The sequence below is a fragment of the Diceros bicornis genome, chromosome 13 (assembly GCF_020826845.1).
Source record: "Diceros bicornis minor isolate mBicDic1 chromosome 13, mDicBic1.mat.cur, whole genome shotgun sequence".
Lineage (NCBI taxonomy): Eukaryota > Metazoa > Chordata > Mammalia > Perissodactyla > Rhinocerotidae > Diceros > Diceros bicornis.
Window position 1 is genome coordinate 5,287,301 of NC_080752.1, and position 17,142 is coordinate 5,304,442.

The 17,142-nt window shown below is 42.9% G+C and overlaps 2 protein-coding genes across 20 annotated transcripts in view; both read left to right on the forward strand.

The window, feature by feature from the left end:
- The first annotated feature begins 52 nt into the window (after positions 1-52).
- On the forward strand, positions 53-4,171 carry PPCS (phosphopantothenoylcysteine synthetase). 4 transcript variants are annotated; one of them, XM_058552125.1, is made up of 3 exons: positions 53-136; positions 926-1,029; positions 3,222-4,171. In XM_058552125.1, the coding sequence occupies exons 2-3, from the start codon at positions 937-939 to the stop codon at positions 3,543-3,545; spliced, it is 417 nt and encodes a 138-aa protein (XP_058408108.1). In that variant the 5' UTR covers positions 53-136; positions 926-936; the 3' UTR covers positions 3,546-4,171. The 4 variants fall into 4 exon arrangements, with proteins under 4 accessions (XP_058408108.1, XP_058408105.1, XP_058408106.1 ...); XM_058552122.1 differs by lacking the exon at positions 53-136 and adding an exon at positions 219-756; XM_058552123.1 differs by lacking the exon at positions 53-136 and adding an exon at positions 276-334.
- Positions 4,172-6,726: 2,555 nt separating this feature from the next.
- The window catches only part of CCDC30 (coiled-coil domain containing 30), a 141,734-nt gene continuing 131,318 nt past the window's right edge, over positions 6,727-17,142 (forward strand). For 4 of the 16 annotated variants that reach the window (XM_058552108.1, XM_058552105.1, XM_058552107.1 and 1 more), the window contains exon 1: positions 6,730-7,046. In XM_058552108.1, coding sequence (XP_058408091.1) covers positions 7,012-7,046 — 35 coding nt within the window. In that variant the 5' untranslated portion in view covers positions 6,730-7,011. Of the gene's footprint in view, positions 7,047-11,709; positions 11,769-15,390; positions 15,574-17,142 lie in introns of all 16 variants that reach the window. The other 12 variants (XM_058552091.1, XM_058552092.1, XM_058552103.1 and 9 more) reach the window with 7 other exon arrangements.

Consider the following 17,142-nt stretch of genomic DNA (forward strand, 5'->3'; position numbering starts at 1 on the left):
GAGGGGGACGAGACCCTTCCAGAAGCCTGCACAGCCGAGAACTGCGGTCGGCTCAGGGTCAATTCCAAGGGCCGCGCAGCAGCGTCAGCACACACCTCCAGACGCCGAGAACTCCGACGCCGGCGTCCAGCGTAGGGTAGCGACCCTCCCCCTCATTAGTGCGGCTGCGCGTGGACCAGGCGTGGGGGTAAGGGGCGTGGCGCCGGCGGCCCTGGGGCGTGCGCAGCCGCGAGGGGTGCCCGGGACTGATGGCGGAAGTGGATCTGGTCGCCGAGTTCCCCCAGCCAGCCGGTGCTGCGCGCTGGGCCGAGGTTATGGCTCGCTTCGCCGCCAGGTTGGGCGAGCAGGGCCGACGAGTGGTGTTGGTCACGTCCGGAGGCACCAAGGTTCCACTGGAAGCCCGGCCAGTGCGCTTCCTGGACAACTTCAGCAGCGGGCGGCGCGGTGCAGCCTCGGCCGAGGCCTTCCTGGCCGCGGGCTACGGGGTTCTGTTCCTGTACCGCGCGCGGTCCGCCTTCCCTTTTGCCCACCGCTTCCCGCCCCAGACCTGGCTGGCGGCCCTGCGGCCCTCCGGCCCAGGCCCTTCGGGTTTGCTGAGCCTGGAGGCCGAGGAGAATGCACTCCCGGGCTTCGCTGCGGCTCTGCGGAGCTACCAGGAGGCTGCGGCTGCCGGCACCTTCCTGGCCGTAGAGTTCACCACTTTGGCGGACTATTTGCATCTGCTGCAGGCTGCGGCCCAGGCGCTCAATCCGCTAGGTGCGTGCCCTAGGAGTCTAGCGGTTGCCCAGAGGCAGAGCCTCTCTCCCCAGACGGTTATCCCCCATCCCCTCATTACCACGGGTCTCACAACTAGGGAACCTGAGTTCAAAAGGAGCTTATCCCATACCCCTTTCTGATTTATTCCATCTTGTGCTTCTCTTTGCAGGCCCTTCTGCGATGTTTTACCTGGCTGCAGCCGTGTCAGATTTCTACGTTCCTGTCTCTGAAATGCCTCAACACAAGATCCAGTCATCTGGGGGCCCACTGCAGGTGATGGGCGCTTCTCTTCCAGAGATCTGATCCCCTATAACCAATCTTGGGTTAATTCCCTCTTGATCTGGAGATGGCCTTTCTGCGTTCCGTATGTGCTAGGCACTAGGCATAAAGAGATGAATAAGACACCGCCCTCCCTCAAGGACCTCACGATCTAGTGAGGGAGCTGGACACAGACATAATTACAATACAGAGTGATAAATGCTCTAGTAGAGGTACGTACAAAGCAAAGTCAGAGCATGGGGTGAGTGAATCTTGGGGAAGTCAAGAAAAGCTTTCTGGAGGAGATGACTTGAACTGGGCTTTAAAGATGAGCAGAGGGGGGCCGGCCCCGTGGCCTAAGGGGTTAAGTGCGCGCCCTCGGCTCTGGCGGTCCGGGATTGGTGGGTTCCACCCCGGGCGCGCGCATGGACGCACTGCTTGGTAAGCCATGCTGTGGCGGCGTCCCATATAAAGTAGAGGAAGATGGGCACTGCTGTTAACTCAGTGCCACTCTTCTTCAAGAAAAAAGGGGAGGATTGGCATCAGATGTTAGTTCAGGGCTAGTCCTCCTCACAAAAAAAAAATATATATGAGCAGAGGGTATACCAGACAAAGTAGGGAAGGGCTTTCCAGATGAGCTACACAATTAGAGTTTGGAAATGGGCAGTGTGCTGTGAACTGAAGTTGGTAAGGCTGGAGAAGAGGGAGAGTGGTGGGAGTGGAGGGCAGTCTGAAGAGACAGCTTACTTCATAGAAGACTTTGTATTCCTTCTTAAGAAGCTTGGACTTTGTCCTGTGAAGCGAGGGAAACATAAATAGAATGAGATAAAGTTTTTATTTGAGGAGAACATCTGGCATCCATATGAAAGGTGAATTCTGGGGGGTGGGGATTGGGGATAGATTGGATGGGGATTTAAGGAAGAGGGATGGGCAGGCTAGTGGTGTGGTTGAGATGTTCAGATGATCTGGCTTCTTGGAACCCAAGGGAATTCTTAGTCATTTACTGGGTGATGCGAGTAGAATTTAAGTAGGAGAAACTCTACCTGTGGGGCACTTGCTGACTTTGTAGGATAGTTCATTTGTTCATTTCTTCAACAGGTATTTATGGAGGATGTACTATATGCCAGGCATATTGTAGGACCTGGAGATAAGGCAGTGAAAAAACACGTACTGTGCCCTTGCCTTGCTTATGCTCTGCAGAGGAGACAGTAAATGAGTCAAATGCATACTATGTTAGTGATAAATGCTAAGGAGAAAAATAAAGTGGAGGATGGGTATATGATCCCTATCACACTTGCCAACGTTTTGAGGGGAAATCCTGATGATTAGCTTAGTGATTTCACACTTTTTAAGTTCTGAGAGCTTTAGTTTATCCTGTATTTTTTAGTTCTGTCTTGGAAGTACACAGAACATCTCAACATTCCCCTTACAAGGGATCAAGAATGGTATAGAGGAGTTTTGACCAAGTGAAAGTAACATTAGTTCTGTTTCTTCAATGCTAATATGTGTTACAAGTGACAATTTTTTTTTTGCTGAGAAAGATTGGCCCTAAGCCTAACACCTGTGCCCATCTTCCTCTGTTTTATATGTGGGATGCCTGCCACAGCATGGCTTGATGAGCGGTGCATAGGTCTGCGCCCAGGATCCAATCCTGTGAACTCCAGGCCGTGGAAGCGGAGTGCGTCGACCTAACCGTTGTGCCACCGGGCGTCCCCACAAGTGACGATTTTTAAATGGAAGGATTCAGTCAGTGCAAGAAATATTTTAAGCTGAGAGGTTTAAAAACTATTTATAAGCCCACTTTATTTGAGCTTCTGCCAAAGTACCATTTGCATGAATAGATTATTTGCATTTGTTTATTTGAAGGTTTAGTTTAAAAAATAAAGGAGAATGTGTGAGAAAATGTAATGCTGTTCTTTAGAGTTCTCTTAATGGTGATGAAGGTGGCAGACCAGGGCCGATTCATAAGACATGGTTTGCCCCAGAATATGTATGAAGCCTTGAAATTAGGCATCCTGATGAACACTATAGAGCCAAGGCTTTTAAGCTAAGCATGTAATATGCCTTGAAAAGTTTGATAAAGAGAAATCCCACTTAAATTGACATAGCCAAAAATCTGAGTCCCTGCTTCCTTAGTTTCCCCATGAGATTGACCTGGTAGGTAGTGACCTTTGTTTGCTTATTAAGCTTTTCTTTTTCCAATACAGATAACAATGAAGATGGTGCCAAAAATGCTTTCTCCTTTGGTTAAAGACTGGGCTCCCAAAGCATTTATAATTTCCTTTAAGTTGGAGACTGACCCCTCCATCGTAATTGAGCGTGCACGGAATGCTTTGGAAATCTATCGACATCAAGTGGTGGTGGCTAATATCCTTGAGTCACGACGGTCCTTTGTGGTTATTATAACCAAAGACTCGGAAACCAAGTTATTGCTATCAGAAGAAGAAGTAGAAAGAGGCATAGAGATAGAAGAGAAGATAGTGGGTGATCTTCAGTTTCGACACACAGCTTTTATACATGACAAAAACTGAAGTAAAAAGCCTTTATAGGATCAAAAATTGTTCAGTGGACCAGGGCTCTCACAGCTGGTGAGAACTAGAATAAATCCTTTGCTTTCATAAAGACAGAGAAAATGAGGGGGAAAAAAGCAGTGAGTGGTGTGCAGGGGAATATGGTTTGGTATTTGTCTTTTAAAGATCATTTGATAATCACTGAAAATGAAAACAAAGGCAAAGTAGTTATGACCGAACCGCCTGACACACCTAAATATCAACTTGATTTTGAAAATGAACAGGAGCCGTTTCTCACTTTTAAGTAAAAGAGCTTATTGGGAATTATATTCCTCAAAATATACATGTGGGGCCTGAAAATCAACCTCCTTCATACTGTAAAAAGGATTATGGATGCATGAATGGCCATGCTTTGAAGATCAAATGTTTGTTGAGGCCTAGTATGAGGTAGGACCTGAGGATTAAAAAGATGAATAAACATGTCTAGTTTGGGAAATGGATATATAAAAAATTAAGTGCAATAAAGTGTGTGCCCAAAAGCCGACACAGTGGAAAAGATGTTTTTTTGGAAATTTATCGAAGATGAGAGTAGGAGAGAAGAATACCTCCCTGGAGATAGATTGCCTGTAGAATGATGAGCTTCCCACTACATCTTTTCCTAGATTCAATTCATATTTGAGTTAATTTAGCTTTCGAATGTTTTAGGACTGCTTTACAGGGAAATTTAACCCGGCTTCCACTTGGGGCCTGGCAGGGGTCAATTGGTGACCTCTGCCCTGAGGGAAGTATTACAATGTGGTGAATAGTTTTGGCTTTGGAGTCATTTTAGTCAGGTTTGACCCTTCCAGGTGTGCCACCTACTAGCTTGTAAACTTAGACACATGACTTAGTTTCCTTACCTATAAAATGGGGATAATAAATCTCTGCAAAATAATGCCATTTGTTGCAAGGATTAAATAAAACTGCACACTCAATAAATGATTGCAATTATTTTTCTCACTTAGCAAGGCAGTGTTATTCAGGTGCCCTGTTCCAGCCCTGAATCCTTGAGGTTCTCAAAGCTCCTCTCACTGTCCTGGGCTTTGGGTTAGGAGCGCACACGAAGTGTAGTCCAGAAAAATCCCTTAAATGACCTGTAGGATGGTCCAGAGTGCAATGTGAAAAACTACTATTAATAACTAGGTAGAAGCAGGTACTGTACTTCACATAAAAATTTGATTTAAAATACAATTTGTGATATTTCATGGAGTGAATTGGGAAGGGTAGCCTGATGTGTCTGATGGATAATAGAGGTACAATAAATTTTAATTGAAAAGATTTGAACAGGGCCGGCCACGTGGCTTAGCGGTTAAGTGCTCGCGCTCCGCTGCTGGCGGCCCGGGTTCGGATCCCGGGCGCGCACCGACGCACCGCTTCTCCGGCCATGCTGAGGCCGCGTTCCACATACAGCAACTAGAAGGATGTGCAGCTATGACATACAACAATCTACTGGGGCTTCTTTGGAGCGAAAAAATAAATAAATAAAATCTTTAAAAAAAAAAAAGCAACTAGAAGGATGTGCAGCTATGACATACAACTATCTACTGGGGCTTTGGGGAAAAAATAAATAAAATTAAAAAAAAAAAAGATTTGAACAGAAGTGCCAAGATGAACTGAAATACTTCATTAAATCAGGTAACCTTGAGCAGAGGAAATATAACTGCAGCAATCAGGACTGTTCTGGAAGCAGCAGTCCCATTGAACAAAAAATTTGAATTAACTTGAGGTGAAACCTCAAGTGCAACAAGCTCTGTCAGCAGTAGCTGCAGTGCTGAAGGGGCAGGAAGTGAAAGACTGATTTTCTTCCCTACATCTGTAGCTTCATGTGGATGATGACTATCATTATCATCTTTGAACGTACAATGAGGATAAATGGAGTTAAAGCTAGAAGTGATCCTAAGGTTTGTTTTTGCCGTAATTCTTACTTCCCTTGGGAACTGTTTCCTATCCTGTTTTGTTAATGCTTGAAAACAACCACCACTACCCTACATGGAATTATTTAAAGTGTTTTCCAATTCAGTTTAGTTTCCATCCTGAACACTTAAACAGTATTTACACATGTAAAAATTCCAAGAGGTTTTGTTTTTTGTTTTAACCGCAAGTGGAGTGTGTAAAAAAAGAAAATGAAACAGGAGTCAATGAGAGTAAATAAGGAACTTGATCTAGACTGGAGGACCAAGGAATGTATCCCTGGGGAAGTGACACTTGAACTGATAAGTAGGAGTTAAGTGGCCTGGAGGTGATGGTGGTGAGTATTTTAGATCAGGGATAAAACACTTGCAAGGGCTTTGGTGCCAGAGGGAGAGATTGAAGCACTTCTAGAAAGTAAGGGGTAAGATCCGTCCAGATAATGCACGCGGAACCGGCAAAGCTTTGGGAAGGATCCTGTGTGGAACTAGAATAAGAGTTAAGAAAGGCAAGTAGGTGTTTGGAGTACCAGCAAAGCAAGGGCCTCAGTAAACATGAGTAAAATCCAGCTATGATGAACTACCTGGAGTCTTGCAATAAGAGCATTTAAATGAAGATGATGTAAACCGAGCGTAGGTTACATTTTGTGTAATTTAGAATTTTTTATTTTGCATTACGTAGGTGGAGGATATGGTACGCCTAAACCGAATTTTTAGTGCTTAGGACTTCTAAAGGTCTTCAGCCTTAGGGATAAATTCTAGTCAAGCCCGGTTTCTTCGTTTTTACAATAATAAGTCGGTTCCAAAAGTGGTGTGATTTCTCTTAGGTGCCCCAGGTAGTGAGTGACAGAACTTCTACCTAGTACCCTCTCCCCTCTAAGAATGAAGTTACTTCGAGAAAAATAAATTCAAGGTTATTAGGCTGGGGCTCTAGATAAAGCCTGGCGGGAAGCTATGTGAGAACTATAACTGGTCTGTGACAAAATGTATCCCCTCAGGTGCGAATGCGCGCCTCGGCGTTACCATGGTTACTACAAAGCCAATGGAATGAGACGTTCCTTCGTTCCTGCCGAGGAGCCCCGCCCCACGGCCCCAAGGCCAATGGTGTGCACCGCAACAGCGGTCTGCGCAGACAGAGCCGCCCCGGAGCCAATGGTGCGCGTCGTTTCTCGGGCGCCCGCCGGAAGGGCGCCTTGGCGGCTGCGCGGCGAGCGCGGTTGCTATGACGCCCGGGGCGCGGTGGCACCTGTGGCAGGGAGCCGGGCGGCGGGGTCGGAGCCGCCGGGCTCTCGCCGCCGTCTCCGGGAGACAGTTTCCGGCCTGGCTCCTGAGGGTCCCGCCTCAGCCCGAAGAGGGAAGCCCCTGTTCTCCGCTCCGGGTCTTTCCCGCTTGCCTCCCCAGTGTGGCCCGAGACTCCGGGACGACAGCCTCTCCTGGCTCGGCCTTCCTGGCCGCCGGCCGGAGTGACTCCGCCTGAAGAAGGGTTCGCGCTCTCCCGGGACGCAGCCGCCGCAGGCGTGTGCAGCTAGGCTGCCGCTCTTATGGAGAGAGGGCTCCGAACGCACGGGTCAGTTAGGTAGGCGGTCCTTTCCTCCCTTTCCAGGCCGAGACTCACCCCTGCGCAGACGAGCGCACCTGAAGGTCCAGGCCGGTACAAAGTCCACGAAGCCACGGCTCCCCCCGATTTTAGGCCTGAGAACAAAGAACTGCCATTTTTTGCTTCACCTTAATTCCCAATGAAGCTCTAGAGGCCCTTTGTATTCTTAGCATCAGGCGTCATGAAGTCAGTTACCTTCTGCCTTTCAAGCCACAACCTCATCCACTTGTCTCATCACCCTGAGCACCAGTTTTCTCATCCTGTCGTTCCACAGCCATTTCACCCTTTCTTGTCCACGCTGCACATTACTGAATGTCCATTCGTCACCACCTCTCTCATCTATAGACCACCCCCTTCCGCTTTCTTGCTACAGAGCTTTGGGTCGCTAAATATTTCACATTCTCCAGCCCTGGAATGATTTGGAAGATTTTCTCGGGTTCTCTGCACTATGGCAAGCTTTCTATATTGAATAAACTGAAGACTTGAATGGAGAAACGCACACTGGGGTAAATACAAACAGTAAATTACTACCAGCCTAGTGTGGCTTGAAAATGGAGGGGAAAAAATCAGAATGCATTTTTGGGCCCACGTTAGGCTTATCTAAAGAAAGAAGATTGTTCCTTGATTAAGTGAATGCTGTGTCAGGCTTACGTTTTAGTGAGTGATGTATTCATGGCTATGAAAAGATCATTCAGAATGATCATGTAACAGGATTTCAACTTTAAGCCCATATGAACCCAACACCTTGATACGATAGAATTTTCTGGAAAGGAGATGCTTGAAACAGTTCTTGTGCCTCCTCTTCTTATCAGTTTCTTAATCAGAAAACTTTCTTTGTGATGTGAGCCACGAAACAAAAACAATGAGGAGGAGTGATTGAAAATATTTTTGGCAAGGGAGCAGGTTTAATAGTCCTAAAAATACTGGAACAGAGAGCCTTAGAAATAGAATAAGATTCATTTAGATCCAGTGCAATTGTATTTTAGGTTGGAAAACTTTAATTTGTCTTAAAGTATGTGTTCTTTGTCAAGTCTTACTAGTCTTCAGTATGCAGATTTAAATGTAAACTTATTTTGAAAATATGGGAAGTGTACATTTTTAACCAGTATTTTTGGGACTAGGATCATTTGGATAGTGTTATTTCTCTGGCCTGTCACAGCAGTTGTGATGTCTCATGCTTAGAGCCAAGTCCAGTTTCCAAATACTGAGAAATTCAGCTTTCTCTTGGAAAAGAAAAGCAAGTTCTTCAGCTTTTTCAATTTTTCACGTTAAATGGGAACTCAATAAATTCTTTTTTTTTTTTTAATGTTTTTAAATTTTATTTATTTATTTATTTTCTTCCCCCAAAGCCCCAGTAGATAGTTGTATGTCATGGTTGCACATCCTCCTAGTTGCTGCATGTGGGACACGGCCCCAGCATGGCCGGAGAAGCGGTGCGTCAGTGCGTGCCCGGGATCCGAACCCAGACCGCCAGCAGCAGAGCGCACGCACTTAACCGCTAAGCCACAGGGCTGGCCTAAGGAACTCAATAAATTCTAACTCTTGAGAAAAGAGTCTGTTAGATGTTCTATTGTAAGGAGTTTTCCTTTCCCCTCTAAACATGTATTTATTGAACAAACATCATTATGGCAACGTTAACATAATTTTTAAAAATTATCCTTTCAGTCTAACACAGTAGTTCTAAGCCTGTGTTTAGAGACACTTGGCAATGTATGGAGACATTTTTAGTTCCCACAACTGAGGTTATGTTGCTGGCACCAAGTTGGTAGAGGACAAGGATCCTACTGCGGTACACATCCTGCTATACACGAACATCCCCCACAACAAAGAATTAGCCAGCCCAAAATGTGAATAGTGCCGAGGTGGAGAAACCCTGTCCTAACGTATCCACGGTTCATTTTTCTCTTCTGTGTCAATCCATGCTCATGTGTATACATTTTTACATAGTAATAATTATAGTGTATATTTTGTCTTTCTTTTTCACTTTAAACTTTATACGTTAAGCTTTTAAACATTGCTACATTGTATTCAACTTTTTTAAAAAGTATTTTTCTCATTTTATTTGAGAATTGAAAAGGATAACTGTATACAAACATGGATTGTATTTAAGATGTCTCTAAGCTTTAAATTATATTTGTGTAGAAGGAAGAAAGAAAGATTAGAGTGAATGACCTGACTGGATATTTCAGTTTTCATGGCAATACTATTTAGTTTGTTCCCTAGTGTCACTCAGAGACCATGGGATCCAAAGCTCATCCTTTGCTCAGAGCCAGGAGATGTGCTGTGGCATGAGGTGTGGTCCTGAACAGGTGGGGCTGACTCTGCACCCATTCTTCTCGTTTAAAATTCTTTGTCTCTGACTCACTTTGTTTTGACAGCTTTACCACCTTATTCTTTACATCTAGAAGTTTTTGGAAGCTCCACAACACTACAGGATGTGCTTCTTTCCAGAGAGTAAATTTTTAAGTTACTCAATGAACCTTTATTCAGTTTCTACTTGTAGAGAATAGTATGCTTGTATGCTTTGTAATGTGGGTAATTTTTGACACATTTTAGATGTCTTTGCGTTTATAATTCAAAGAATGGATTTATATTACCTCAAGATTTGCTTTTTTAGAATTTTCAAATTACTCAACCATGGGGTCTCAATAAATCCACTGGAAAAATGTTTTTCCTGGGATGTCATAGCAGAACAGGTGGAGGGACCCAGGATGCCAGACAGAGGGACCCATATGTTCAAAGTCATGGAAATATAAGCAGCATGATGGGGATCAATAAATATACTGGCCTGAAGGGCTAATGTCAAGGTATGGCAGAAGATAAGACTAGAGAGACAGGCAGGAACCAGATTGTAAAGAAGCTGGTGCCAAGCTAAGGGGTTTGAACTCTTCCTGAAAGCAATGGGAATGTTAAGCAGCAAGTGATTTGTATTCAGAAGGATTAGTCTGAGAGCTTTGTGGAGTACAGATTGGATGAGGTCCAGCCTAGCAGCAGGGAAGTCAGTTAAGGATGCTGTTACACTAAACTGGGCAAATAGCAGAGCCTAAACCAAGGCAGCAACCTGAAACATGGAGAGGATGCATTAGAAAATGATAAAAGAGGTAGAATCTACAAATTCAGGGACTGGTTGTGCATACAAGTGGGATGAATAAGAAGGTTAGACCAAGGATGACTCCCAAGTTTCTGGCTTGGGAAACTATGTTGATGGAAACTGTGGAATACAGAAGGAGGAGCAGGTGTAAGAGAAGATGAATGGATTGTTCAAGCTGAGTTGTTCACTGGACAATTGGATATGCATTGGTCTTAAATAGTAGACTCATTTTATATTGGCTTCCTGGCCTGCATCCTCTTTTCTGGAACTTCTACCTCTCCACTGATCCTTACTTAAAGAGTAGGCTTTAGGGCCGGCCTCGTGGCTTAGCAGTTAAGCGCGCACACTCCGCTACTGGCGGCCCGGGTTCGGATCCCAGGCGTGCACTGACGCACCGCGTCTCTGGCTATGCTGAGGCCACGTCCCACATACAGCAACTAGAAGGATGTGCAACTATGACATACGACTATCTACTGGGGCTTTGGGGAAAATAAAAAAGGAGGAGGATTGGCAATAGATGTTAGCTCAGAGCCGGTCTTCTTCAGCAAAAAGAGGAGGATTAGCACGGATGTTAGCTCAGGGCTGATCTTCCTCACCAAAAAAATAAAAAGAGTAGGCTTTGGTGGCCGTATTTGTACCCCCACTTCCAACCTATTACAGCCACAGCTCACTGAATGAGAATTATATAACTAACCTCAGAGAGGAGGGCACAATTCATTGAGTGAGCAACAAATAATTGTCTCTCTTTCATAAATTTGAGCTAAGAGATAAAGAACAGAAATGACTTAATCTGAAAAGTCACATAAACTTAGGAATTGAATGACTGTTTTCAGCCTTGCTGATGAGCAAGCGAAGTCTATCCATGTAGAGAAGCAAGTTAATGAGGGCAAATTTATAGGGAAACCCAGAGACAAAGGACCTTATAGGTGAGGCTAGGCCAGTAATGGCTGTCCAGTTCCGTATCCAGTTCCAGTGTAGCCATGTTTAGTTTGCAGCATATGCCCTTGTATCTTATTCTTTCAGTAACCATCCTGTAGTAGTTGGAATTGGTTGGCCATGAGGGACAGAAAGCTCAAAATAATAATGGCTTGAAAAAGATAGAAATTTATTTCTCTCACACAAAAGTCAAAAAGAAAGCAGTCCAGAACTGATAGGGCAGCATCTTGAAATTGTCAGAGACTCAGATTTCTTCTCTCATGATAGTATATCATCCATGGCATGTGGCTTCCACCTCATGGTGTCCAGGATGGCTGCTCAGGCTTCAGCTATCTTGTCTGCATTCCAGCCAGTAGAAAGGAGAGGGCATCTTTTTCCTTAAAGGACACTTCCTAGAGGTGGTACACAATTCCATTTACATCCTATTGGTCAGAACTTAGTCACATGGCTGTATCTAGCAGTAAGGCAGGCAGCCTCTGTTCAGTCAAAAAATTGTATGTCTTATTTCTGTGGAAAAAGGAATGAATAAATATTGAAGGACAACTGCCAGTCACTACCATATGCACTTGTATTTGTTCTAATTTCAGTGTTTCTGTTTCTTGCCACTTTTTCTAGATAGATCTGGAGCTTAGCCGAGATGGATTATTATTTAATCCTCCTAAAAACCCAATGAGGTAGGCATTACTGTTATATCCATTTTATTTTGGGGAAATCAAAGTTTAAAGAAGTTAGATGACTTGTCTAAGTCACACAGCTTGAAAGTGGTGGAGCCAGGGTTTGAACCAAGGTATGTCAGACTCCTACACCCAAGGTGTTAATCACCATGATAGTGAGAAGGGCAGAGAGCCAAAGGCAGGATTCTTAGGAATGGCAGCATTTGAAGGGTATGGAGAAAGAGGAGCTCAGGAAGAACACAGAGAAGGAAAGGCCAGAGAGGTAAGAGTTAAAACAGGGGAAAGTGACATCACAGAACAGAGAAAGGAAACACTTTCAAGAGAAGAGTAAGCAGATACTGTAGAGAGATCATATGTAAGAAGAACAGAAACATGTCCGGTTGGATTTGGCATTTCGAGGGTCATTGTCAACTGAGTTTGAGTCCCGTGGTAAGAGCAGGGGTCAAAACGCAGTGATTTGAGGAGTGAAAGACAAATTAGAAAGAGGACAGTAGCTTGAGGGGGATGTGGTGGCATCAAAGGAGGGTTATTTTTGTGTCTTTATTTTTAAGAACAGAGACTTCTTGAGCTAAAAACAAGACATCAGTACAGAGGGAGATAATGAGCTTAAAGATTAGAAAAAGCTTTCTTGAGAAAGCAATATGTGGTGGGATCTAGAACATAGGTAAAGGGATTAGCTTTGGTCAGGAGTGTGGAGAGATCTTCCACTGAGAAGGGAAAGAGGACAGATGTCCAAAGATGAAGGTATTGGTGGTAGTGGAAGAAGCTGGCATGATGGTGACCTTAGTTTTACTAGTGCTGGGAGAAAAGGTCATCTGCTAGAAGAGGGCAGAGATGAAATTTGGAGTTTGGTGGGAGAGGTGGAAGTTCTGAATAGTTGCTGAGTGAAATAGTAGCCGAGGCTGGCAAAGAATGCATAGAGTGACCTATGCAAGTACAGAAGCTGGGCTCAGGCTGCATACCAGGAATTTATAGTGGCTCTAGTCTGCATGCTTGTTTTATTTTTCTCTACCAGCACTCAGCAAACTAAAATAGGTAGAGAATAGTCAAATGGTCAAACTTTTCCAGGGCTGGAATTTTCAAGGAAGGTGGGACAAGGAGCAAGATAATTGGGGAATTGATGAGAGATTGATTGAAATGATCAACAGTTCGGTCCAGGCTTGAGGGGGAAATAAGTGAAACCAAAGAGTATCTGGTAGTTTGAGAGAGGATGTAATGGTACAGGGACTGGACAACTCACTGTCATTGTAGAATAACTATAGTTTAAGAGAGCAGCCACTTCATACCCATTAGTATGGCTATTATTTATATTTTTATGGTACTTCCTCAAAAAGTTAACATAGAATTATATATCCAGCAATTCCATTCCTAGGTATATAACCAAGACGATTGAAAGCAGGGATTCAAACAGATACTTGTACACCAGTATTCATGGCAGTGTTATTCATAGTAGTCAAAAGGTAGAAGCAACCTAAATGTCCATCAACAGATGAATGGATAAACAAAATACATGCAATGGAATATTATTCAACTTAAAAAGGAAGGAAATTCTAATACATGCTATAAAATAGATGAAACTTGAAGACATTATGCTAAGTGAAATAAGCCAGAAACAAAAGGACAAATATTGTATGATTCCACCTATATGAGGTACCTAAAATAGGCAGATTTTTATACAGACAGAAAGTAGAATAGAGGTTACCAGTGGCTGGAGGAAGAGGGAAATTAGGAGCTGTTGCTTAATGGGTACAGAGTTCATGTTTGGAATAATGAAAAAGTTCTGAAAATGGATAGTGGTGGTACTTGTGCAATATTGTGAATGTAGTTAATGTCACTGAATTCTACACTTAAGAATGGTTAAGATGGTAAATTTTAGATTTCATATATTTACCATACACAGAAGGAGAGCAGGAAGTATAGAAGTTAGTGGTCAGAGTGGGGCATTTGGAGTTTAGGATTGCAGGATTGCAGGGTTTCAACAGTCGTACAGGTTATGGCAAAGCCTCAGTTGCAGCCATGGAGATGGATGGCTAAGCAGAGTGGAGATTAAAGATCACTGGCTTTGGGAGGGTGGATGAGTCATGCACTTGGATATTGACCTGCAGCCTACACTGTCCTCCTAACCAGCAAGCCCCCTCTTCCTATATCCCTGCTTACCCTCCGATGTCCCCAAATCTCCCAGAAGCCAAGGATCCAAAGGTATCCTCAATATCTCCCATCCCCTTTTCCTTCCAACTTTCTCCAACATAAGGCTCTCCCACTCCACCCCTACAACATGGGGGGATTATGCTACTCTCTGGGGGCAAGCAACCCACAGTACAGGAGTTGTAATAATTCAGACATTTATTTTCTAATTACAATCTCATCAGTTTATCAAAACTATGTTTTAACATTTTGATGTAATGCTTTTGCATTCTGCTTTTTCTCTTATCATTATAACATAAGCCAAATTTTTTCCATATTGCCAAATAGGCCTCATAGGATGCTATGTATTCCTGGTGTCTTGGGTTCTCTGATACCCAGGACTAAAACCACAAACAACTGAAGAGTGCTCAGAGATTTTGTAGGGAGAAGGAGGATATGAGTGGAGAGGAGAGGGTGGAGTGGGGTGGGGAGGAACATGAGAAGATTTATAGCTATAAGTCATAGAGAGGACACATGGGGTGCAAAGGTTCAGACCTGGGTCCCTTTTTCTTTCAGTATGAGTATCAGATGGTAATTAAAATTGTATATATCATCTACAAAAACTGTTAATATGAAAATGATGAGACTCTGGAAAACTTACCAAGAAAGGAGAAAAATAATAAAAATAGTTTTGCTGTTAAAAAAGCAAAACTGAATATAATTATCTGGACTAGATGTGGTACAATAATAATTATGCTTATCCCTACAATTTGGATCAGATTAACTTGGTTAAAAGTTGTATTTGATTATAACAGCAAGTCTCATTCATAGTTAGCGGTTCTGGCAACACAGCCACCACTTCATCGATCAGCAGACATTTATCTTTCACCTACTGGGTAGTGCAAGCTGTTATGTAGCATGACTACTTTCAACTTAAAAAAATTAAAGACAATATTGATAGCAGGCTTAGATCAAGAAGTTTAGAAGCGAGCTGAATGACTTAGAAGTCAACAAAAATTATAAGACATATTCTGTGAGCAAATTACTCCTTGATAGTCTAGAATTAGTGGCTTCTCTAGCTTCCAGAGGAGTCCTTTTATTTCTAAATATTCAGTAGAGGGAACAAAGGCTTTTTTTGCGTTTATGACATTGCAAGGGGCCTTTGGGAGATTTTCAAATTATTAAACTGCAAACTTTAGAACTAGGCAGACAGAAAAGCTTGTATTTTTTTAAACACTCTACTATATATTTGCATTATATATATCCTGTCATTTCTTATTTTAAAAGATGTACAGCTGTTCAAAGCTTTAATTTTTTTTGTAAGCTATTTTATGTAAGTGCCCATTATAACTGGATAACATAACCATTAATTAATAGGAAAACTAAACGGTACTTTTTAGAGAGTCTAACTCTAGGCGTATATACATATTAGATATCTTGTATACTCAGTTGTGTGTGTATTTGTGTCCATACATATATGCTTATCTCTTCTATCAAGGGAAAAGTTCAATTAGGAGACGTACTTCACCATCTTGAGAAAGAAGGGATTGAACCCCTTGCTACTACAGAAGAACAACTCTATTTTATCTGGTGCTTATTCTAGCACAGTGAAGACAGGCTGAGGGCTGCTACCAGAAATCTAGAAGAAATTTCAGTGAAGCACATGGAAGAAATGAAAGAAGTAAGACTAATAATGTCGAGTTTTAAGATATCTGTGGTTTTGTTCATTGTCCTTCATTAAATTAACACATTAAAAACCAACGTTTGACTATCACTGTGTAGTTTGCAAAGCACTCACATGTACATTTTTTTTCTTGAAACACATCAACAGTCTATTGTTTTCCAATAGAGTACACGTACAGGAGGTTGCCCAGAGATGACTAGTTGAATATCCAAATATGTCTGCTCACTGTGGCTTCTGTTATCTTGGTAAATTCCTCCTCGTCTCAATAACTAGCCCTCTAGCTGACTTTCTTACTTGTCACCTTAGAAACCTGATTAGTCGGTGTACTGTGGGTCGATCTGCTTCTCAAAGGCGAGCTTGTATTAACCAAACTCACAGAGAAGTTTGTGGAAAAATAGACATCGACTTATTAATTGACAATAAGAAGTGTAAATGCCAGAGGAACCAGTCACATATGCCCTGTGGCTGATGCATTCTCTCCCTACAGGCACACTACATGGGAAGCCAAATTTTAATCAGATGTTTTCTTGGTGAACAAAGGGTTCTAAATTTTTAGAGCACTGGCTGAGATAGCCAGATTTCCATAATAGGGCTATCTATACCTGCCCTTATTTCTGGACCTATTATATCTAGGACCAGGGTACTTAGCCCTTAGATGGATAGATAATGGCATCTTTTGACTCTCTTCACTCTTTTTTGATGTTTCCAGTACTAATCAACCTATTTTCTGACGTATTCTTTCTTTAAATTAGTTAATTCTCTCAGGTTGCTTGGGAATCACTCTACGGTGCTCCTAAATCTCAGTTCAGATAGGTAACTTGTTGATTTTTAAATTTAACTCTTAGAAGGCAATCTGATTTCCAAACTCTTAAAGAAGAATGAAGCTCCTTTAGAACAAAAGCAGTACAGTGTAATAGACCGTGAATTTTAGCATTAGGCAGATGGAGGTGAAAAATGGCCTTTAGCACTCTCTCTCTATAACCTTGGGCAAGTAACTTCTTTGAGGATGATAATAGTTTCTTCAAAGGGATTTGTGAGGTTTACACAAGGGAATGTGTATAAAACATTTCACACACATACTTGATACCTAATAAGTAGTCAATAAATTGTAGCTATTATTATTAGAAATAGGTATTATTGTTCCTGCCATTTTAAAGAGGAGGAAGCTGAAACTTACCAGAAAGTTATAAAGTTGGACTGCAATCCTGTGTTCCTTCTACTAGACCATTCAGCTTTTTGTTCATTTTCTGAGGAGTTGTACAATAGGCTTCAAAACAGCTCACCACCTCATGCACTTCAGTGATTTCGGTAGTCTAATTCTAAGCAATTTGGCACAGTAAGTAAGAGCTCTCAGTCTCTGGTTCTGGCCCAGCTGTGTGTGAAGTGTAGCTCCTTCCCTTGTGCCTGTGTGACAGGACAAGTCCCTTAGCCTCTCTCAGCCTGCTTCCTCACCTTTAAAGTGGGAGGATAATGGTCGCAAGGTTGTGGTGAAAATTAAATACTTGATGTCCTTAACATAGTGCCTGGAGCATATAGCTAGTTCTCAATCTATTTTTATTAGCCACA

Bases quoted from the DNA above. Each gene is read 5' to 3' on its own strand.
- PPCS (XM_058552122.1), top strand. From the start codon at position 249: ATGGCGGAAGTGGATCTGGTCGCCGAGTTCCCCCAGCCAGCCGGTGCT. The intron at 757-925 runs GTGCGTGCCCTA...TTCTCTTTGCAG, and splicing joins CCAGGCGCTCAATCCGCTAG to GCCCTTCTGCGATGTTTTAC. The intron at 1,030-3,221 runs GTGATGGGCGCT...TTTCCAATACAG, and splicing joins CATCTGGGGGCCCACTGCAG to ATAACAATGAAGATGGTGCC.